The 25,086-nt window shown below is 45.8% G+C and overlaps 1 protein-coding gene and 1 long non-coding RNA gene across 2 annotated transcripts in view; one reads left to right on the top strand and one right to left on the bottom strand.

Moving 5' to 3' along the window:
• LOC142777283 (uncharacterized) overlaps positions 1-25,086 on the top strand; it is an 87,704-nt gene that overhangs the window by 7,563 nt on the left and 55,055 nt on the right. The window lies entirely within an intron of this gene.
• On the bottom strand, positions 4,172-16,008 carry LOC142776339 (uncharacterized). Its single transcript, XM_075879845.1, has 5 exons — positions 15,936-16,008; positions 10,193-10,255; positions 7,955-8,043; positions 4,617-4,776; positions 4,172-4,519 (listed from the first exon to the last, which is right to left on the bottom strand). Exons 2-5 carry the CDS (start codon positions 10,194-10,196, stop codon positions 4,257-4,259), a joined length of 516 nt encoding a protein of 171 aa, XP_075735960.1. The 5' UTR covers positions 10,197-10,255; positions 15,936-16,008; the 3' UTR covers positions 4,172-4,256.

Genomic DNA, 25,086 nt, shown 5'->3' with positions numbered 1-25,086 from the left:
GATTTGACATATGTTGCGACCTTTTATGAAGTGTTGTTAGATTTTGGTCTTTCACTGATGGCTTTGTGTTTGCCTTAAAAAGGGCTGTTTAAAAACTCAACTCAAGCATGTTAAGCAAGAAAAGTACATATTATTACAATCTAATTACGGAAATTACTCAAACTTTGCCCATCCCTCTAATGTTCATAACTGCCGATCTTATGACAAAAAACGAAAATCGTTAGGCAGCGATGTGGCAGTACATTCAGGCAGTGCAGCGAACTAGAATCTTTGCACTGTCGTCAACATTAAACATAGTATGACAGAAAAAACCAAACGTACGTAATTTCAAATGGCTGCATTTCACTTCAAGCCTGATGACATCAAAAATCATTGGTAATTTTCAATTATCATACTTCATTGCATAGACTAATATTTGATAAAGAAGTATTGGAAGTTTAATTGAAAATATCGTATTGATTGGATCTCCCGGCCACGGCAGCCGCATTTTCGATGGAGGCGACAATGTGCCTAGATTAGGTGCACCGTTTAAAGAACCCCAGGTGGTCGAAATTTCCAGAGCCCTTCTCAACGGTGTCTCTCATAATCATAAGGTGATTTTGGGTCGCTAAACCCCAAGAGTTGTTATTAAAAATATTGGATCATTAAAAAGTTGTGGCGCAACAAAAAAACACACACACTAAAATAGACGTTTGAGGAAACAAGAAGTTTCGCAAGCTCATTGGAAGGTTGTGAGATGCTAAACGCTGCCAGGCTCATATCTGGGAACTTCCTCAGCGGTCACGAGTGCCCCGTTCCGCAGCTCCTAGCGTTTTATTAAGCTTGTATTTCGTCAGCTGTCGAATTGCGGCTGGCATTCTTCGAGTGAGTTCGGCGCCTGTCGAGGTAATATACGGTGCTGTTGTAGCCAGCATCGATTCAGTCTGCCTCGAGAATTCCAGGTGCTACTATCCATAGGTGAATTGGCATAGTCAATCCTACAGTCCAAAGAAAACACTGCGTGGGCTTACATGAACATCTTTAGGAAAACGCTGCCAAACCAACCCAATGAAGCATTCATTCGAGTTTTGGGTTTTCGCTCAGGCATATTTCACCGAAACATATATAATCTAAACGGATGCTTGCCTACACAGCCTTTTCTTTTTGTAGAATGTCTTTGCAAAAACCTTGCCTGTGCTTGTATTGTCTGTCCGGAGGTTTCGCTCAACTGCACAGGCTCACCAACTTTTTAAAATTTGCGATTCAGCCTTTCTTTTAACTAAGAACTTAGCTATATATGTCTTGTTATTTTTGTAAGACAACAATCTAGGACAGTGAATTCACCAAAAAGATCACAGCATATCCACGGAGTGAATGATGATGAGTGGGGCGAAGCGTCCATCTGCCCGTCTGTGCTTCCGTGTGTCCGTTTGTTGTTGCTTCCGTTCGTCCGCGCGACCATCCGTGCGTCCATCCATGCGTCCGCCCAAATGCCCGTCCGTCTTCTAGTCTGTCTGTCCGTCCATCCATGCGTCCATCTAGTGAACACTCCAAGTACCACCACTTGCATCCCCTGCGGCACATACCTGCTCCGCGCGTCCGTCCATCCGTCTGCTAGTCTGTATGTCCGTCCGTCCGTCCGTCCTTGCGTCCGTCCGTGCGTACACCCTGTGTACACTCCAAGTACCGCCATCTCCCAACTTGCATTCTTTGTGGCACGCTCTAGAGCGGATGTGCCACCGGTGGCTACGTACGACGACAACGGAGGAAGGACAGACCCACGCCCTAATGAGCTTCGCCCCTAGTATATTTTTCGTAATGGTAGTAAAACACGGGAGGGCGGTGTAAACATAATGTCACTTTGTGTGCCCCGCAGCGGAAAATTCGTGCAATTTCAATAAAAAATTACATCATCTTTCATTAGAGGGAACTGTGTGGAGTTGCGAAGCAGCGGCCGCTAACGCTTGCACTATATAGCGCGGCGGAGACATTGGCGCTCACTACGCGCAAGAGAGAAACCTGGGGTGGCGCAAAACCCGCAGTATATAATGGCCTGGTGTTTCCGACTGGAACATGCCAATCGCTGCTAATGGGCAATGAGAGAAGGCTGCTATTGAAGACCCAGAGTCGGCTTTTAGTTAACGCGCACGGTGCTAATATTTGTTGTTCAACAACGCACAGGAGAAATCTCCCACCGGCACTACCTTGGAGGTCAAGATCCAGTGCCTGTTTATACGGGGTGGCCGGTCACAGCCGGACTAGAGGAGCGCACTCCCTCGCCCCTCTAGTAGGAAGTACGCGCGTGCCGCCACTGTAGTCCGGCCGTGGTACCGCTTATAACGTCGCAACCATCCGTGAACTGCCTTTCGAGGAACTGGCTTCAATTATTTTTGATCACACGGCACGGGTCAAAGCTAAGGAAGATTACCCGCTCAGGGACATGCGGGTGCGTGATAACCGTGTGCAAGGAGCCATTGTTCATGTGTTTGAACATCGCGGTGTTTGCCGAGTAGTTGTCGGTTACAATACGAACGATGTTGAAACCACACGACTCGACTGCGGCGATCACTTCTTTTGCCCATTCGAAAAGGTATTTTCCACTCAGCTGCTTGGTGAAATAATATGAGCGAGATATCTTATATTGACTGTTTATGCCACACAGAATGGAGCACAAAACCCTGTTTGCCAAAATACCCTGCGTGGTCGACGCGCTGCTGTCGGGTCTGTCCTTAAAACCAAATACGGCATCTCCTTTTCTGTCATAGATGCGTTTTGGCTTAATCCCAGGCAGCACGCCGCCGTTGGACCAATCTTGGACCAACATCGGCTAACACCGGCACCGACGTCGGGCCGACGTCGGAAGTGCAACTTCTTCCAATGTCGGGCCGACGTTCAAGCCAGTGATGGGCCGACGTTTTGCCGATGTTTTAGCCAGTATGCAACCAACATTGGGCCGACGAAGGCCCATCGTATTGCCGACAAAGCTGCCAATGTTCGGCCAACATTGGGCCATATTTCAGCCAATCACATGCCATTTTTACGCCGATGTTTGCTGCACGACGAATATTGGCTACGGATGTACGACCGACATTGGACCAATCCAGGGCCACATTGCAGCCAATCAAATGCCGTTATTACACCGATGTTTCCTGCACGACGAATATTGGCTACTGATTGGCTTGCCATTATGTAACCATTATTAGTAAGGAATTTTTCTTACCAGAAAATTTAAACAATATGTCTCGATGACCCGCTCTTGTAGCTTTGCAGCCCTGTATACTTGGGGCAACAGAAAATTGAATGCTGAGAACTGAAAGCAGTTACTCGATCTATTCCCAGGCAGCACGCCGCCGTTGGACCAATCTTGGACCAACATCGGCTAACATCGGCACCGACGTCGGGCCGACGTCGGAAGTGCAACTTCTTCCAATGTCGGGCCGACGTTCAAGCCAATGATGGGCCGACGTTTTGCCGATGTTTTAGCCAGTATGCAACCAACATTGGGCCGACGAAGGCCCATCGTATTGCCGACAAAGCTGCCAATGTTCGGCCAACATTGGGCCATATTTCAGCCAATCACATGCCATTTTTACGCCGATGTTTGCTGCACGACGAATATTGGCTACGGATGTACGACCGACATTAGACCAATCCAGGGCCACATTGCAGCCAATCAAATGCCGTTATTACACCGATGTTTCCTGCACGACGAATATTGGCTACTGATTGGCTTGCCATTATGTAACCATTATTAGTAGGGAATTTTTCTTACCGAAAGATTTAAACAATATGCCTCGATGACCCGCTCTTGTAGCTTTGCAGCCCTGTATACTTGGGGCAACAGAAAATTGAATGCTGAGAACTGAAAGCAGTTACTCGATCTATTTCATCTTTTATACCTCATTCCCTTTGCTAACACTAGAAGTGTCGTTTATTTTTTTACCAATTTATCTTTTGCAATAGCGAGTGCTTTATTTGGTACTGGTATTTGGTACAGCAGATCGAAAAAAGTCGTTAGGAAGTAAATTCTGAAAGCGTATGTCCCCCACTTGCAATCCCCACATATGTCCCCCACATGGTAATCGAGAATATTCATAGTTTAGAGCATTTTTTTGTAACTAAAACATGGTGATGGTGCTTCCGAATCAGCATAAGCTAGCCGAACAGTGCACCACCGACAGTCTGCAGACTATTTATTCTTTGTTTTTTTATTTATTTGGTACAACAAAAAATGTATACATTGAAAAATATATATACACAACTAAAAAAGGCCCGCTCTACTGCAGGTCAGGTTGCGTTGGGGGCACAGTGACAGTGGTGCTGTCAAGGCCCTGGTTGCTGTGGCTGGGCAGGAAGCCAGCTGCCGCGAGCAGCCGATAATCTGCACTCTGAGAGTGGGGATCATCGGGCTGCTCCACAACAAATGCTTCTCTGAAGCGCCGCTTCCTGCCCCCACAGCGATCACCAGACCCTGGCAGCCACCTCTTAATAAAGTTGAGGGCCTCCGCCTGGTCGCACCCTGCTTTTTGGCAGATGACATCTGCATACAAGAACAGAAATACCATAATACACATGAAGCACTGCAGTACAGAGAATACACAAGGGTACACACACATAAAACAATGAACAAGTCTAACCTGTCACTAATCTACAGAGCCTCAAGTTCACAAAGGCCCTTTTCCCTTTTCTGCCATGAAGGCTGTACAGCACTTGCACGTCATGTGCCAATACAGCCTTCATGGCATTCACACCAATTTCTCGGAGGCCACGTCCCCCAATCTGCAGGAGGTGCTTGCACTGTAAAAAAATGCAAGAAGCATAGATGGGGTGAACGCAACAGCACATCGAAATGTTTTCATGATAAAAATCTGCAAGAAGAGGACACTGAAAACAACTTGAATTTTTGGGCATCACAACATTTCATAGTTTTTTTACGCTAACTTCAACTCACTTGACCTAAAATTGTTTCCACATCAGCCCTCTCACACTCAGTGTGAGAACCTTTCAGAGTCCTTCTCTGAATGCAGTTTCGCTGTTATGAAATCAAATACAACACAGTTATAACCCTTAATAAATATTGATTCTAGCTATGAAATAGTATAATTACTTTGTACAGTGCTCAAATTCCAATACACGTTTCTTCGAGGTTACAATGTCTTTGCCTGAATGTTGACCAGGAGTAGCTTCTACAGGTGAAAAACGATAAAATATGTGGAATTCAAAAAGAAGCTTGGACATGTTTTTAATCAATGCATTGTAAGCAGAGCACAACAAGATAAATGAACATGATCAAGGCGTACTAAGAGGCAACCTTAGAGCGACCAAATCTTGGTCATAGATGAAACTGATAGAAAAATAAAGGTCGCACTAGATGGTCGCACCATTTGCTGTTTATATTTTTCTGTAATAGCCAACAAAGAGGCATGTCGCTATAGAAATCTCATCACAATAAACAAAGGTGCATTTTTCTTCACACTGCGAAATTGGGTGCATGCTAGATTTTTAAAAAAGTAAGAAATCGGCTAACACAAGGCAGGGTGAACTGTAGCTCAAAGTAGAGAGAGCCGCAGCGGACACGAAATAGGGTGATAAATGAACAAAATTACTTAATGTCTCTTTTAAGCAGGCTATTGCTAGTCACTGCCCATCAAACACACGATGCCGCCTACATCGTCTGCTAGCTTAGGACAGTTCACTCGGACTTCACAGACTATAGTAAATACAGTCGAATCTCATTAATTCCAACACACTTAATTCGAACTGACGCTGTGGTCCTATCAAAGCTATACCGCGCTCCGAAAATGCTCTCAGCACCCCGCCCAATCCTGCGGTGGCACTTCAGACACCTCATCGCTGTGCTTGAAGAAGAAAATGAAGAAAAGGAAAGAAAAGACTGCGGTGGAATGTTTGCCAAATGCCAATCTGCGACATTCCTGTGCCCCGCTTCGGCTTTTTCCGTCCCTGCCACGTAGAGACCCTTCTCCTCTTAACACTGCGCATAAAGAGAAAGAGGGGAAAAAAAGCTGTCGCAGAGAGTTGGCTCTCTCATGCCGATCTGCAACGCGACGGTGTCACGCTTCCCTGTTTTTCGTTCCTGCTATGTAGAGACTCTTCTCCTTTCAACACCGCGCATGAAGAGAGAGAAAAAAAAAAAAAAAAGCTGCCGCGAAGTGTTTCTCTCTCGAATGCCGATCTGCTTTTCTCCAGGTGGAGACGCTCCTCCATTCTCATCATGTGCTGGCCACGCTCCGGCTGCAGCGCAGATGGTAACAGTGGAAACACAGTTGTCTTCGAAGAGTGTCAGCACTGGACATTGCCGCGCGCAACTTCTTTTGCCAGGAGAATACTGAAGCCGAAGTACAAATGCTTTGCAAACTGCACGCAAAACTTGTTGACTCGTTGCAAGGCCAACGTGTACAGACATGTATTGACTACTTTAATTAATGACGGATGTCCTGTAATTTGTGAATAAAGCTTCTCCATGCACATGCATCACTGCATGGTGAGCCATCCGCTCGTTTACCGTATTTACTTGATTCTATCGCGCCCTCGATTGTAACGCGCGCCCCGTTTCCACGACAAAAAAAAAAAAAAACAAAAAAAACTAAGACATCGGTTGCAACGCGCACCCTTTTTTCTCGTTGGCCCGCTTAATCACACCACTCGCGAAAACGACTCTTTTCGAGAGAGTCTTCCGTTTAAATATAAAGTACGGGGGAAGCTTATGCCTATCTGACGTGCAACAGAGCATTGCTGTCACTCTAGTTTTACCGTGGCCCGATGTCAGTACACAAACTTGCTTCGCCCCCTTCTCCTAGACGGTTGTGGTGCCAGGCATGTCGAAGTAAAGAGGCGTGTGATCGGCATTCCCGATTTGCCCAAGCAGGTAGCCGTTGTTGTGCCGCAAGTTTAGGAGGAACCTCTGAAGACTCTGAAGCTTTTCTTCGTACTCCTCCGGCAACTTCCGGCATATGCCCGTTCGCCTTCGGAGGGAAAAGCCTTTTCTCTTCATTAAGTTCGTTAGCCAGCACCTGCTCGCTTTAAAATGGCTCTGCATTAGCCCTTTTTCAAAGGCTAACTGCATAGCCTGCACTTGGAGCAGTTCTGTCGTCACGGGCCGCTGTGCCGCTCACTGCTTAATCACATACTCGCCGAGCAGCTCTTCAATTTGTGGACACCGACCCTGCTGTGGTCCACTGAAGCCTTTGCGTGAATCTTTGCTGTCGACAATATTCTGCTTTTGTTTCCGCCAGTCCCACACGCACGTTTCGGGAACTTCGAATGACCGCGATGCGGCCCGATTTCTGTTCGTTCCGGCACACGCGACGACTTTTCTTTTAGAAGCAGCATTGTGGTGCACTCGTCGAGTTTTTGGAGTCGGCCCTACCATGCCGTCGATGCTAATGTACTACAAGATGACGAACTCCTCAGCACACGTATGAAGTGCCGCGCATGGGAAACACATAGGCAGAAATGACCGACGCGCCATGCCGACGCACGTAGGGGGCGGCCATTTTGTAAGTGGCGATGGCAATAGAATGACCATATTCATTTTTTTTTCGTACTCGATTCTAACGCACATGCGATTTATGAACTCTCTTAACCGAAAAAAAGGTCCGTGTTAGATTCAAGTAATTACGGTAACTTTCATTATATTGAACTTCTTTTAATTTGAACAAATTTTCTGGCCTCTTTGAGTACAAATTATTCATATTCGACTGTAGTACAGTGGCTCATGAGATAATCTGACTAGTTTGTTTCCCGAAACACAGTATCTTAAAGCAGTACTAAATTTCTGCATGTTACATAGGCATATTAAAAATCAAGAAATATACACCAAAGCCGCAGCCACAGCTTTACTCTGCACAGCTGCCTCTGCTGCCTCCACTTCTCCAATTGTACCAGCAGGCAGCCGGGAAAGGTCAGAGGGGCGCTGTGCTGGCTGGGCGTGCTGAGGCACGGACAAGAGCCGTACCTTGTGCTTCAGCTGTCGCACCTCCTGCAGAACCTGTCTTTGTTGCTGCCGGATGCCAAGTTGGATCCGCAGGATCCGTAGCAATAGAGCTGAAACATACAAGAGTACAGACCATATTTACTCGCACAATTTGCATCCTCACATAATTTGCTCACCAGTATAATTAGCCAGCCTGCTTTACTACAAGAAACTTTTTGCTCGCATACTTTGCCCTCCCCAACCAGCCCGAGCCACCTTGCCAGCACACACACAGACACATTTGACTTCATGATGCTCTGGTCAGGCACATCTCTTGTCGAGCAGGCGAGTGCAGTCTTACACAAAATGGACTGAGTGCAAGGTCCCTTCTTCCATGAACTTTTATGCTTTCCCTAGAATATCGAACTTGAAAACTGAAACCTGTTTATGTGTAGTCCGAAATGCCTAAAGGTTTGCCTCCTATCTTCCCACCTCTTCCACGGCAAGAATGTATTCCCGAGACACAGCACAGATGTTGAACGCGTGCAAGGACTTGTCACATCAACTAGATGAGGCAGGTTTTCGCACTCATTTTTTTTTTCGGTTTCGCCATCTGGCCATCGCGTTTTTACCGTTCCTTGTGATAGGCTACAATAATTATATACGAGGCAGATTGCTGTTATAAAGCTTACCGAAGAAAACTGAAACCGTGCTACCGCTAAGCACATCAGCGTGGAGTTCTTCGACATGCAATATTCAGTATGGGAGCCAGCAGAAGAGTGCGTTGAATAAGACTTAGCATAGAAGCTTGGGTGTGTTGGTTAGATATCGGAGGGAACACAACGCAATAGAAGACTGGGACAAGGAATGGACACACACACACATGAAGGGCGACACACACAGCACTGTGTTGGCATCGCGCTTCCTTGTATGCATTTTACGTTACGTTGGGTTCCCGACAATTATTGGAGAGTACTTATGTTCTCTGGTATAACCCTGTCGTGGGAACTGGTTTTTGTGAGCACTGTTCGGAAGAACTTCAAGAAAATGGGGGCATTTGAACAGGCTTAGCAAACAAATGACAATCCGCTTTGAGACAGCTGTGACAGCGCCTGCAACATATATTCCCAGTTGAGCTTTTAGGCCAGCGATTCCTACTAGCTTCGCACATGACCGGATTGACAAAAAAAGTACACATAATACGCGAGTATATACCGCATTTGACTCTGTAGCTTTGATGAACCAGGCAGATACACAAATTTATCCAAAACTCCATTGATTCTGTTGCAAAATTATTCAACAAACAAATTGCGATGTTATCCATGTTACTATACGATTGTGGCACTTCACCATTGCAGCTTTCCAGGAGGAACACATAGTGCAGCGTTAGTTCACCACTCGCAGTTAATTGTATGCAGTAGGTTGCTCACAGCAACTGACTGCATGCAATGGTGAACATCTTGCATGCTTGCACCGCTGTTTCAGCATGCTGGCTGCTTCCCATACGGCTATCAATTGATGTTCACAAAATTGGGAAGATGAAGAAAGACTACACAGTGCCCTCTGGCCACCCTATACTCCAAACCTCCAGCCAACAAACAAACAAAAGAAACAGAAGTATGCAAATGAATATTATTCCTAATGCAGCTGGAATGGAGTGTAGTTTTCACCAATTCTGTGTGTTAAGCCAATATGGAGTGAGTTAACTCCATAAAGTAGCTTTTCTCATAACAGTGTTCACTCTATTGTAACACAAGGAGTGACTTCATAGCAACTAGAAGGAAAAATAGAATCTTCAGTATTTGATACAAATGTGAGGCTCTACCTTAAAACAACAATAATCTGGAAAAAGAACTCATTACATTCGAAAAAAAAGGTAGCACAGTTGATCCCCTTTACAAGAGACACTGATGTAACAGACAAACGGGGATAAGAGGCACCAGTGTGCAGGCTGACATTTGGCCCATCATGCATCAGGCACTCCGTAGATGCGCCTGTGCAGCCGGGAGCCCTGCAGTCAAGCATGTTGAGCAAGACTGTTGACCACTGTACAATGACACATTGCCACAAAATTTCAAAACTTCATTTCACAGACTTCTGCAAAAGCTTCTTACACTCTTGCATAATTTTTGCACAAGCTTCTCTCATTCTTGCGTGATTTTCGTCAGAACATATAAGTGTTGGAAGTTGTATGGCCCCAAAAACTTGCACAATACAAATAGCATACATTAAAGTCTATCACTTAATACGTGCATAGTGTAACAATGAAAGGAAACTCACGCATGGTTTGCTCCGAGCCTTCCCCGTGCGGTGCCTCCTTGAGCCTTGGAGAGCACTGTACAGCTAGAGCAAAGTAGCACCAATCCAGTGTTAATGGCAGGTTAACAAGACAACAAAACTAACCCCCATATTCATAAACGCTCCCCGACTCGACTTTCACCCTTCACTTGACAGAGTTGAGCACTGTGCCGCTGCTCGTTTGAAAGCGACGCTGCGCTACTCGAGAATCACAGCAGATTATTGCTGACATTGCAGCAATTTTCTCTGCTTAGAGACGGCGCTCCCATCAGCCTTCTCAAGTGAAGGTGAAGCGTTGAGTGGAGGGACGTTCTAGAATACGGGGGTAAGATTGGTTGCAAGAACACTACAATAGACACACTTAATTTTTACACTTCATCTATATTGTACAGCTACACACATTCTGCATCCTTATAATGCAACATATACATACAGGCTTATAAAGTAAACACTGTAGGCTGCTCAAATAACACCTACACAAAAAATTACCCAAAAGTGGCCATGCGCAAAGTACTTTTATTTGAAACTCACAAAACTTTTGCGGTGATGGAGAATAAATAAGACAGGTTACGCTTGGAGGCACATGAGACCTTCGCAGCTTTCATAAAGTACAAAAAACAATATGGTATGTGTGTGTGTATGTACGCATGAAGCTTCAGCCTTTACATACGGTTTCTTGAAAGAATCGACTATGAATTTTATGGCACCTGTGTCCTTCAGCGCAATTGAAAGCCTGCTGATCCGTGTGTGCAATTGTGGAATAGTTACATGGAAAATGGCGTGAAACTCCTAAAATAAAATTTTTCTAGCTAGGAAATATGCAGCTGTGTATACACAACACATGCTGCAAACAGTGGGAGGTGACCGCAAGAGTGATTTGAGTGTAAGCGGCAGTATTCCGCATTCATGCACCCCGCCATTTTCAACTGTTGCCCAAAAGCAGCACCACTTCAGCGTGCTACTTTTTTTTTACATCATAAACAGCACGGAATACAGCAAGGATGAAAACAACATATGCAATTAAATTTTGAGCACTATTTATGGTGCGCATGATTGATTGATTGATATGTGGGGTTTAACGTCCCAAAACCACTATATGATTATGATAGACGTCGTAGTGGAGGGCTCCGGAAATTTAGACCACCTGGGGTTCTTTAACATGCACCTAAATCTGAGCACACGGGCCTACAACATTCCCGCCTCCATCGGAAATGCAGCCGCCGCAGCCGGGATTCGAACTCGCGCCCTGCGGGTCAGCAGCCGAGTACCTTAGCCACTAAACTACCGTGACGGGGATGGTGCGCATGAAAAAAAAAAATAGGCCTTTGTACAACGACGAATTCATAATTTGCCTTCACGGACCTTCTGTTAGGCTGCACCACACACAGATCTTTCGTGGCTTTCAAAAGAGATTTGAAAAAAAAAATAATAACCGTGTTTACTCTCGTCATGAGCGCACTCACTAAGTCAACCTCATTTCAGTCGCCAAAATTTTGAATTGTTTTTTTCTTCCACATATTAAACACACACCTTACGTTCATCCGCTGAAGTCCCACGGGCTCCCCCCCCCCCCTTGCCGCCTTCGCTCGTTGCCACGTGCCATTTTATTTTTGTTTCTATTTGTTCACGGAACGTCCCCTGTCTTTTTTAATTATCTCTTGTAACATAAGTGGCATTATCTTGTTCCCGAGGTGCCACAGGTGCTCTGCTATGTAGATGCACCATTAAACTAGTATTTTTGATCAACTGTGCATTTCTGATGTTTACCTTGCAAGTACGTAAAACTGGCATGCTTCTTGATCTACGATACACATGTGGCTTGTCTCACTTTGAAGGAAAAGTTAGCATACAATGGTGTAAATGCTTAGAATTTGAAATATTGAGGCAGCAGCACACCGGAGATGATCATATGGTAAAGAAACAAGTGCTGCCTTATTACTGGCAAGTTGTCACTTATATGTACAAATAAATTTTGCGAGCTAAAAAAAGTACAAAAGCACAGCGAGGCTATGATGTGGTTCAACCTCTGGATTCGCTTCATTTATCACGCCATATGATGAAGCTTCCTTTGGTAAAACTGCTCAGATAAGAAAAAGTTTGCTGTCCAATACAGCAACTATACAAAGTGTGCACGTGCATCTCGCAGCGCCTTTTCGTCACTTCCAAAATGCGCCACCAACATGCCCGGGCACCAACCGAATCTATCGCCTACAACTGCCATGTTGTCTCCTCGTGCTTGCACCCGTTTAGTTTTGCCTCACGATGCAAGTTTGAGAAATTATGAGCTGCTAGTGAGGCAAGTTGATTTAGTAGTCCACGCAGAGGGAGCAGAGCTTAGGGTGTTTCTTCGCTGAAAGTTATAACCTGAAATTGAGAACGCACATTCCGATTTTCCTAAAAGTACCAGCGTATTTGGCTGGTGCAGATTAACAAAAGCTACTTGAAGAAACTTTGCAATATTTGCATCTTCAGGTGCAACTTCATTACGGGTAAGTGCCATAGCCAAGTATTTACCTGCAAACAGATATAGCTTACCAAGATACTGTACATACAAACTTGTCCGCAGTTAAAATCATGGTGGCGAGGAAGGCGGTTAAAATCGTGATGGCGATCGCAGAGATTTGGTATTGCATTGAAACAAACTATAAAGAATGGGAAACAATATTAGTTCACTTTGAAGTATAGCCGATCGGTTCAAGTTGGGCGTCAGGATTTTTTTTAATTAGTCAATTAATTCTATACACGGTCTCTATCATGTTCAGTGACTCCACTGTACATTAGCGTACAACAAAAGCAAAATACAAAGTGAAAAGTGTGTTAAAGCATACGCGAAAAATAAAGTGATGACTGGCATTACCGCGGCACACACCACGCAAAGTCGCTATCTGCCTTGTATAATATTTTCCTCGACTATTTCCACAAATTGCAATCAAAGAGGCTCAAGCTCAACATCAGCACTGTTTAAAACACTTGGGGGGGGGGGGGGCATTGCTACTTTGGTGGCGTAGGCCGTGACAATATATTCATAATATTATATCTCTTGTAAACTTGCCTAGCTCTGCACGACTAGTTTTCGATGGGAGCAGCTGCGCTTCGCACACCCACTCTTAAAATTGCGGCTCGAGGGATTTTGAGCTTTCACTTGTTTTTGGGCCAGGGAATTTGTAGTGAAAGCAAGATAATAGGCCCTCATAGGTTGTGGCGGGCAGCCGGTGTACGCCGTGGCTGGTATATGTGTCGCACATCTTGATTATCTGGTCTTGTATCGAGTGAACGAGAGAGGCCTTCCTAATCCAATGAGCTCGTTAAAGTAAGACAACAAAGAACCACAATGCTTCCACATCGTTCACAGCAACAGATGACGAGCCCCCAACAAACCGCACTGCAGCACGTGAACTGCCGTAGGTACCCAGGGAGTTACCCGGGCATGGCGGGAGAGGGCGACAACGGCAGAAGTGACATCACAAGAACACTATGTATAAAGGGGACATTTAAAGACTTTTTTCCCATTTATAAACTTCGTGCACTGTTCTGTCACAATTTATAGCTCAGAATAGTTGTATTTTGAAAAGGGCACTAATTCATAAGCCCAATGGTTTAAGGATGGGTGCATTTAGGGGGCCCATTCTACGTTTTACTTATGCCCTTCAAGAACTTGCTTACAGGGCCAAAGTCCTGTTTCAGAAAGAACACGCTAGTGCGTGGCCAGCCGTCCGTCAAGCATTAGTGCTGGTGAGATTTGGAAATGCAGCGCATGAGCATCCTCATCTGCTACTTCTCTGCTCATGCTCTCGGGGCTTACTTGCGGGGCACGGTCCTTCGCACTTTTCATTTTCACACTGTAAATCAACTGATACCAACTCTGCCTTCCATTATTTAATAAACCAATATTTCATGGTCACGAGGACGAGCTTAAAATGTTTGCTACATCAGACCTGAACCGCATTTTGAGTCATCGAAACTTGCTAGTTGCAGCGAGCATTATGCGAAAAATATTATGTGCTTTACGGTGACAACTTGAAAAACACTGCAGTAACGATTAAAATCATGCATTTTTTGTGCTCACAGGAAATCCCTGAAGCAGGAGGCACTGGGCTAGATAAATTGCGCAGCTAAAATACGGATGCGCTTTCCAATGCTGTCATGCGTACGGGCGGAAAAATGGCAGACAAAACTGGGCGCACCCCGATTCTATGCGCATGCGTCCCATTCACAAGCCTCGCTGCCAGTTAGCACCACATGGCTCACTGTCCATGAGCTCGCTTGTTTCCTGTAACAGTGGACCATACGGTACACTTATTTAAAAACGAGAATAGAATGTATATAATGCAGCATCTGATGAAGCCATGACGATGTGTTGCTGATGAAATCTGGAACTCTAGTTAGTATCCTCATTGTTAACCAGCCGACCGACTAGCAAAAAGATTTGCGACTGAAATGATGGCATCTACACCTGCCCTTAAAGGGACACTGAACAAAGTTTTTGCCGCCGAGATTTTCAGCCAAAGCAAAAGATTGGGCCATGAAATTCATAGACAATAATAATTTCAAGCAGAAACTACGAAAACATACTGAATTTAATGAGCCTTTTACAAAATGCCGCGTCTAGCTCTAAGACACGGCGTTTTCTAAAAGGTCGCGACATTTATTTTTCAAGTTTTTTTTTGTTAATCAAGACAAATCTACGGTGCATTGTTCACAGAAAACAAAATTGCCTTGGTAAAATTTCTTTGCGAGCAGCTTACTAATTTTAAGGCAGGCGCGTTGATTCGTGAACTGAAGGATGCGAGTGATCGATCTTGCCTGCTAGTGGATAGGCGACAAAGGCTTTACCTCATGTCCTGGTGTAGCTAAGTCACGAAAATGGAGCAGAAAATGTGCACTATCATTTATTTCACCTAAATATCACACGTATGTGACTTATTGCCGGTGACAGGTGATCAGGATGAAGTCGGCAAGTTGCTAATCTGAACAAGAATTCACTCGAATGAAAAAAAATTATGGCATATTCACGGGGTGAATGATGATGAATGGGCGAAGCTCCGGAGGGATTCATCGGTAAACTGTGAATCTTCCGTGTAATTCGCCCAGTCGATCATCATGTAAAGACGTGAGAAACGCTGTATGTGTATATACACAAATCAACTTTTATTTGTTTTTAGACGATGGATGGCTCTCGATGTCCCTTGCCTCGCGCGCTCGCACATCGGGATTCTGTCTGCGAGCGCGCGCTGCTGCCGCCTTGCGCTCTCTCCGCTGTGCAGCCTTATCCATCCGGCGACTCCAAGCGCGCGCCAACAGCGAACAGATTTTATTACAACGCTCCCCCTAGCGTACGTCGCCGCACTAAATCGAACGATTGCCTTCAACCAATGACACGCGCCATATGTGACATCATTCCTATTTTATAAGATCTCGCGTCTTTCATCAACTACAAGTACCGCTTTCTAGTTTATAACATCTTGCATCTTTTCATCATCAGCTACAAGTACCACCATCTAGTAAACACTACAAGAACTAAACGAGAGGTGGCTACATACAGGAGACGGTACCGCCATCTAGTGAACACTGCAAGAACTAAACTAGAGGTGGCTACATACAGGGGACGGTACCGCTATCTAGTGAACACTGCAAGAACTAAACTAGAGGTGGCTACATACAGGCTACAGGGGACGCAAAGCCCACGCCCTAAGGAGCTTCGCCTCTAAAACCAACCTATACTCACGTGCACGGTGAAGTCGAACACGTCGTCCGTCAATGCTGTCGCTGATGCCCGAAGGAAAAGAGAAGAGGACAAGCGACGGCGTCGGCGGAACTGCCAGAACGGCCAACACAAAAGGCATCGGGTTGACATTCCTCCATCTGGGCATCAGTCGCTCCACCCGGGCATGCAGCTGCTACTGGTTCTACTACTATCCTCTTCCCCGTGCCTCTTCCCGACATTGCAGTGTTGCTGCCATACTCGCGAACCTTTTTAAATTAAAGCACGCAATCATGTATTATCGTGCGCCATACTAAACTTAAAAACAGTGCGCCGGTACATGAGATCACGAAGCGCGGTCCACGCCATCACAAGAGCAATTAGAGAAATGAAACAAAGAAAACAAAAATGTATAAAATATTTTGTCTCAATACGATCCGCAATCCAGTTTGATTGATTTGTGGGGTTTAACGTCCCAAAACCACCATATGATTATGAGAGACGCCGTAGTGGAGGGCTCCGGAAATTTCGACCACCTGGGGTTCTTTAACGTGCACCCAAATCTGAGCACACGGGCCTACAACATTTCCGCCTCCATCGGAAATGCAGCCGCCGCAGCCGGGAATCGACCGCAATCCAGTTTCCTGCAGCGGCTTTTGGCTCTGTATGAACGGCCAAGCCAGTGCCAAGCCAAGCTTGCGTCCCTGATCAGCTGTTTGTTTCCATCAAGAATTCAACAGTGAACTGGCAATTTGTTTAGATGATATTGCTAAAGGGCTTGAAATTGAATATTTCTCTACGTACTACTGCTGTACTTTTCCTCTCTGTTTCCTGATCACAGTGATGAGATTGAGGAGGTTACAATTTAGAAAACAGCAAGTGCAGCTCAAGCATTGCTAGTATCGCTGTTTCGGTAATAAAATGTTACAAAGATTTTGCCCCGCGACCTGCTTGCCGTGTTCGAGCACCCAGTAGAAATTTACGGTGCCGCGTTTGAAAGAGTTGAATAAAATTGCAATATTACGAAAGAAAGGCTCTGAAGCAACATCGCATTTTATCAGGCCTACACCTCCCACGCCTAGACGAGTAAAACTCGTCGATATTATCTTGCAAAGCTTTTATTTTATATTTAAAACACATTCTTTAGCCCACGATGAATTGTTCTTTCGTGTGGCTTCTCCATTTGGTACTGTCATGTTAACTTACAAAGGCAACTTTCCATATTTAGTCTCTTTAGATGTTGCAAAAGCTTGACACGTGGTGTGTATGCCATACTGATAATTCTCCTCGTAACCTGGGTCCGCCTCTTTAAACAGCGTCGCATTTTATTGTTCACAATTGTGTTTGTTTTATACTGTAAGCGAGCTGTGTGATTTCATCAATATTCACGAGTGTTCCCTGACTATACAAACACGTGCGTCTTATTTGGTGCGGTGCACGTTTGTATGTAGCAAAAAATGTCATTTCGTCAGCGTGTGTCTGCATACACTTGCATGCCCTGCAGTACGTGTACATAATTAATGCAGTAAAGACTGCAATGCATAGCCTTGCATGGGACATATATTCCATGCACCCTCAGAGAAATGTTGTTTGTTATGAGCCTACTGTTTATCATTACATTTTTTTTCATTAAAGTTTCATCTCCATATAAAGCAGCTGTATACAGGCACGAGCTTCAGCAGCTTCCTCGTTGTTCCATTTTAAATAAAAACACCAAGCCTACCCGAATCAATGATCTGTTTGCTATCATTACTGTTATGTGTTCTACGATGTACACAAGGACAGTAGTATACAAAAAATAGGGAGGGAATTGAATGCCCTGCCTGCATGGCTGCGCCGTTTCACAAGATCAGGCGCTGCGCTGTGAAGCTTCCTATCGGCCTGCAGAAATTCAAGGGAGCGTACAATAGCGTGTTTCAAGAGGACTTGTGGGGAATACTAGACACACTGGGTGTAAATGATGGAGTCACTAATCGTTTAAAGGAAATCTATAAAACTAACAAGGTAGTTAAAAAGTGGGAAAAAACAGGTATCCAAGCCCACAGTGGTGAAACGTGGACTTAGGCAGGCATGCCCACTGTCACCCTTCTTATTCATGATGTACCTACAAGGATTAGAGGCCAAATTAGAGGCAAGGGGACTTGGCTTCAACCTCTCTTTAGTCAAACATGGAAAACTCATTGATCAGGCACAACCAGCATTAATCTACGCAGATGATATAGTGCTAATGGCCGACAACAAGGAAGATTTGCAGAGGTTGATGGACATCTGCGGTAATGAGGGAGATAGGTTAGATTTTAGATTCAGTTAAAAAAATCAGTAGTCATGATTTTTAATGATAACAAAGGTAGTGAGCTTTGAATACAGGAAGTCACGCAAGAGATAACAGATAAATACAAATAACTGGGCGTATGGATAAGCAATGGGACCGAGTACCTGAGGGAACACGAAATATGCGTGACGACTAAAGATAACAGGAATGCAGCAGTGATGAAAAATAGGGCACTGTGGAATTACAATAGGTATAATGTTGTGAGAGGAATATGGAAAGGGGTCATGGTTCCTGGGCTGACGTTCGGCAACGCGGTCTTGTGCATGAGGTCAGAAGTTCAAGCAAGATTAGAAATTAGGCAACGTGAAATATGTAGGCTTGCTTTAGGAGCTCACGGGAATACACCAAACCAGAGAGTATAAGGTGATATAGGATGGACATCATTTGATGGCAGGGAAGCTAGCAGCAAGATAAAATTTGAGAAGCGATTGAGAGAAATGGGGGAGGAGCGTTGGGCTATGAAGGTTTTCAGCTACTTGTACATGAAGAATGTCAATACAAAATGGAGGAAGTGAACCAGGAAATTGACTGGTAAATACTTAGAAAACAGCAGGTGGCCAAACCAGAAAGAACTATCGGTTAAAAAGGAACTGCAGGAAACGGAGACTGACATGTGGAGAATTGGCATGATTAAGAAGTCCGCACTAGAGATCTATCGAACGTTTAAGCAGGAAATTGCCAAAGAAAGAATCTATGATAATACTCAGGGTAGTTCTCTACTGTTTGAGGCCAGGACGGGAGTATTGCGAACCAAGACATATCGGGCCAAATATGAAGAGGTAGACACAATATTGTCACGGGGTCGTGACGTGGCCGAAGACAGGAGACTTCGTGTTAGGATTTAACTGTTTATTTGGGCGAACCTGTGCCCGGTAAACTGAAAGTCCAATTACAGCAGCAGTCTCGCACAGATAGCAGTCTCGGACTGATAGCGGCGAACGGAGCGTCGGCCTTCGATCAACAACTGACAAGCGGCGAAGCGCGTCGGCATTTATACTCTTGCCGTCGAATGTTCTAGCGTTATCGCTGGCGGTGGCGTAGGTTCCAGAACAATCTGTACCGTTCGCACAGTGGGCGTGATCTTATCGAAATGATCTACTACAGTCTGGAACCTTCTATAAAACTGCAGGCGCGGTTTGCGCTGAGAATCGTGCGGTGTTTTCGGACGATAACAAAAACTTGGGAAATGGAACGTGGCATTGCCCCCCTCTGAAAAAAGGCATCGTCCCGATGCCTTAACTAAAAATGAAAGTACAATAATAATGCAAGAAAGTACAATGAATAAATTACGATACAACAATAATACAAAAAAACACTAGTTCAGTTTGTTAACGCGCATGAAACGGCTTGAGGCGCGCGACATGGACGACTTCAGGTCGCGATCGGCGTCGTTGAGAGTTTGTGATGCCGTCGGGGACAACCTCGTAATCAAGTGGGCCGAGCCGTCGAACCACCCTGTACGGTCCGAAGTACCGTCGCAGAAGCCTTTCACTTAGTCCACGTCGGCGTATCGGCGTCCACACCCAAACACGTTCACCGGGCTGGTATTCCACGAAGCGTCGTCGAAGGGTAACGGTGGCTGTCGGTCGTCTGTTGATTCTTGATACGGAGACGCGCAAGTTGTCGGGCTTCTTCGGCGCGTTGAAGGTACTCGCTCACATCGAGGTTTTCTTCGTCGGTGACGTTGGGTAACATGGCATCGAGCGTCGTTGCCGGGCTCCTTCCGTAGACCAATTTGTATGGCGATATCTGCGTCGTCTCCTGCACCGCCGTGTTGTATGCGAAGGTCACATACGGAAGAATGGCGTCCCACGTCTTGTGTTCGACATCGACGTACATTGACAGCATGTCGGCGATCGTCTTGTTAAGCCGCTCGGTGAGGCCGTTGGTCTGTGGGTGGTACGCTGTCGTCCGGCGGTGGTTTGTTTGGCTGTATGCCAAGATTGCTTGAGTTAAGTCGGCAGTGAATGCCGTTCCTCTGTCGGTGATAAGGACCTCTGGGGCGCCATGACGTAGGACGATATTTTCGACGAAGAATTTAGCTACTTCGGATGCACTGCCTATTGGCAGGGCTTTTGTCTCGGCGTAGCGGGTGAGGTAGTCGGTAGCTACCACAATCCACTTGTTTCCGAAAGCCGACGTCGGGAACGGCCCCAGTAGGTCCATACCAATCTGCTGGAAAGGTCGGCAAGGTGGATCAATTGGCTGCAGAAGTCCCGCTGGCCTTGTCGGCGGTGTCTTGCGTCGCTGACAGTCCCGGCATGTTCTCACATAACGAGTGACGTCGGTGGTAAGACGTGGCCAGTAGTACCTTTCTTGTATCCTCGCGAGCGTGCGGGAAACACCGAGGTGCCCTGCCGTCGGATCGTCGTGCAGGGCCTGCAGGAGTTCTGGTCGCAGAGCTGAAGGCACCACAAGGAGGTACTTAGCTCGAAGCGGTGAAAAGTTTTTCTTTTGTAGAAGACCGTTTCGTAGAAAGAACGACGCAAGTGCGCGCTTGAATACCTTCGGGACTTCGGCGGTCCTGCCTTCGAGGTATTCTATTAGGGCTTTAAGTTCCGGGTCGGCCCGCTGTCGTTCAGCGAAGTCGTCGGTAGTTATCGTTCCTAAGAAGTAGTCGTCATCCGGGTCGTCGGGTAGCGGTTGGTCGACAGGCGCACGAGAGAGACAGTCGGCGTCGGAGTGTTTTTTTGCCGGACTTGTAAATGACAGTAATGTCATATTCTTGAAGTCTCAGGCTCCATCGTGCGAGGCGACCTGAGGGGTCCTTCAAGGTGGCTAGCCAACACAATGCGTGGTGGTCGCTCACAACTTTGAAGGGCCTGCCGTAGAGGTAGGGGCGAAATTTCGACGTAGCCCAGATGATGGCGAGGCACTCCTTTTCTGTTGTGGAATAATTTGCTTCTGCTTTGGATAGCGATCGGCTGGCGTAACTAATAACCCTTTCAAGTCCGTCAGCCCTCCGCACAAGAACGGCGCCAAGACCTACGCAGCTTGCGTCAGTATGTATTTCTGTCTCGGCGAATTCGTCGAAATGGGCAAGTAACGGAGGCGTCTGGAGGCGATGTTTAAGCTCCTGGAAAGCGTGTTCCTGCGGCGTTTCCCACTTAAACTCAACGTCGGCCTTGGTAAGGTTAGTGAGAGGATCCGCGATGCGGGCGAAGTTTTTCACGAACCGTCTATAATAGGCACACGTACAGGCCCAGAAATCGGCGCACGGCTTTCTTGTCAGTGGGCGGCGTAAAGTCGGCGATGGCGGCTGTTTTCCGTGGATCGGGATGAACTCCAGACTTGCTGATAACGTGCCCCAGAAACAAGAGCTCCTCATACGCAAATCTGCACTTTTCTGGCTTCAGTGTGAGTCCGGAAGTCTTGATGGCTTGAACCACCAGATGTCACGACCCCGTGACATCTGGTGGAGGTGCTGCTTCGTTCATGTACCGGACGCCCCCGTCAAGCCGTGTACCCAGCACCTCCACCAGATGTCACGGGGTCGTGACGTGGCCGAAGACAGGAGACTTCGTGTTAGGATTTAACTGTTTATTTGGGCGAACCTGTGCCCGGTAAACTGAAAGTCCAATTACAGCAGCAGTCTCGCACAGATAGCAGTTTCGGACTGATAGCGGCGAACGGAGCGTCGGCCTTCGATCAACAACTGACAAGCGGCGAAGCGCGTCGGCATTTATACTCTTGCCGTCGAATGTTCTAGCGTTATCGCTGGCGGTGGCGTAGGTTCCAGAACAATCTGTACCGTTCGCACAGTGGGCGTGATCTTATCGAAATGATGATACTACAGTCTGGAACCTTCTATAAAACTGCAGGCGCGGTTTGCGCTGAGAATCGTGCGGTGTTTTCGGACGATAACAAAAACTTGGGAAATGGAACGTGGCAATATGCAGTGCGTGCGAAGAGAAAGAAAAAACTGCCGAACACTTCACAGTGCTCTGTAAAGGGCTTCACCCTATAGTTCAAGATGATGGCGCAGAGTTTTTCAAAGCACTGGTGTTTAGGGACAGGGAGGGCAAAATAGACTTTAAGCGGGTAGACTTAACTAGAAGGAGGTTATCTGATTGGTGGCTAAAGTCAAAACACGATTGAAAATTAAACCCTTCACTTCAAAGTACCCGTCCAACTTTACTATTTAAAGGGGAAAAAATCTAGTGGTTAGTTCACTAAGCATTACGGCTAGGTGACGTTAGCCGCCGCCCGATCTCAAGGGTACAGCCACATCCATCCATCTATCCAGCCAAGAATATGCTCTCTGGCTTGTTGCTCCAGGCCTGGTCAGGTAGATTTTCTGGCCTCACTGTTGAATTGTTTGCTCGGGTTGTGGCTTGCAAACATTGCGGTTTTGGGCTTCGTATCATCTTGTTCCGTCATCATGTCCTCCAAGTGGAGGACATGTCGCAGTGTGAGGAGGGAGTACGACAAGGCGCTGATAGAATGAGCTATCAGTCTTACCAGGCAGGCGGTTGAGAGTGCACCGAGGCAGCTGACGCACACCAGCACTATCCGCTTCCTGTATAATACAGGCTAAGGAATTATAGAAACACAGAGCAGAAATCAACTCTTGTGCCTCTCTCATGCACTCACAAGGCGGAACCTGCTTCGAACACTGAGGACCGAGCTAAGCAACACCATGCGTGACGATAAATCATGGTCTCCTATTGCAACAATGATTAAGGCACGCATGCAACTTAAACCATTGTCAGCAAGATGAATTCACAACACCATCGAAGTGAACCCAAGGCACGTGCTGATTATTATGTACGGTACTAGCGCTAAATTCATGTAGATGTTTAGTTGGCGCTGCAGTAGGCCTAGTTGAAGGAATGGCCACAGCTACTGCTGTGATGGAGAACGGGCTCATTAACATCTTCATGTAGATTAAAACGGCTTACCCCGAAATGGCTGGGAGTGTCACGCTATCCCTAGCAGTGGCACATGCAGTTGCATATTTAATGATTACAGAAATGGCGTACCCATTTCCAAAGCACCTATCAATACTTTCGTCAAGGCGTAGCACCAAACACTTTATCGCACATTTCGGGAAACATTCCTTTTTCTCCCAATCTGGTGGCTAGGCATGACTACGCCCAAGAATAAGCATGTTATTATGTATGTCGGAGGTATTTTCATCTGATCCCTGAAAAATTATTTCCCTAAACCCATGGAAAAAAAAGAAAATGGAATTCGCACCTGTCATCACATTGCACCCCATCACAGGAATGGGATCAGATTGGCCTGACGCTCAATACTCTCTTACGCTTAATCAGAGCTCGGTCTGGCACCAGCTCCAGACAAAACCATTTATAATCTCCTGTCTGGCACATCTGTTTTACTCTGCTCTCTCTCAACCAGAGTGCACCACCTGTGGTTCACCCCTGGTGGATCTTTTTCACTGTTTGTGAATTGCACACAAAGCCCTTACTGGTAGATCCTATTCCCAATTCTTCACTATTCTCACGGGAGGCCACTCTTTGGGCAGCTTATATCACGACATGTGCGTGTCATGATGTCAGTGCCGTCTTTTTTAGAGTCGGCGCCGTCTTTTATTTCTCTTTTGCTCCTTCCCTGTCCTGTGTTTCTGGTGTTGCGCTGCAAACAAGTGAAGATGTTAAAGAACACCAGATGTTCAAAATTTGCTTCTCATTAATATATCGTGGTTTTGGGAATTAAAACCCCAGATATATTGAAAGAAGATGCATGAAAAGGGAAGGATGATATTGGAAACTGGCAAAAAAGGGATGACAGACTTCTTAAGCTATGCTGCCATTGAGATTTTCAGCTGTTCACGCAATTCTCACACGTGGCTTTGATGCAGCTATGCACATATCACACAAGCATGCTGACTGTACAGTTAGTATAACTGCAACCTTCATGTACCCAGCCTTCATGTACCCTCTATGACATTTCAGAACATCTGAGTCAGTGTTAGCATCAAGTTATGTTCTTCATGCTGGGGAACCAGTGTGATGAGTTACCATTTCTACAGAATGAAGCCCTGTCTACCTGGAACAAGCTGCAAGATATATAACTAAACGGCCCTTTTCAGGGCCAGTCAATCTCTGTCCGGCTTGGATGCACCAACTGATTCCCTTTATCATCAACCCTCAATAAAACTAGCAAATGTTTTTACATGTGCAAGCACTGTCATTCAATATCTTAGGAAATGCTTGTGAAGCAATTTCAAAGAGAATCGTTTTTCTGATCTCATAGTGAGGCATTAGGAACACCTTAGTGCACACCAAATGCCATTATTCAATAAGAGGAACAAGAGAAATATTTCACTGGGAACTATGAAGTAAACAAAAAAACAAATGTTTTCAGATACTGCGAGATCATTTCATAAAAAAGCTCAGAAGTTGCTATGTGTGGCCACATTTAATCTGTGCAAGCATCGTGTGGTTACAAAATTCTGTACCAAACATAGGTTCAGCTTTCTGGAATAGACCGCGCTGCACAAGCTAGTTCAGTGCATGCACTTCTGTACCCTGCCAGAGAATATTTTTACCACCAGTATGTTGTAACGTGAAGTGAAATGGTGATTGCATACTAGGGCGCGTCCTGCAGGACCCCAATAAAGTTGTTTCTCTTGATCGGTTGGTGTGCTGTAAGCAGAACATTTCCAAGAAAAATCGTATAGTTTGGAGGAGGACTTAAGCAAGGAAAGGTGTAGATAAAACACTGGATTCACTGGCATTATCCTCACCAAGTATAACATTGTTTTTCTGGTGAAGCTTTGTGTCTGAACAGCGAGCAGGATAAGCTGCTAAAAACATGCAAAATGGGAAGTCTAGCACAGCAATCTGTGCAGTACTGCTCATTTCATGGAGCATTAAT

This window comes from Rhipicephalus microplus, chromosome X (assembly GCF_043290135.1).
Source record: "Rhipicephalus microplus isolate Deutch F79 chromosome X, USDA_Rmic, whole genome shotgun sequence".
NCBI lineage: Eukaryota > Metazoa > Arthropoda > Arachnida > Ixodida > Ixodidae > Rhipicephalus > Rhipicephalus microplus.
Note: the sequence above shows the minus strand (reverse complement) of the source record. Positions and strands in the feature narration are given on the sequence as shown.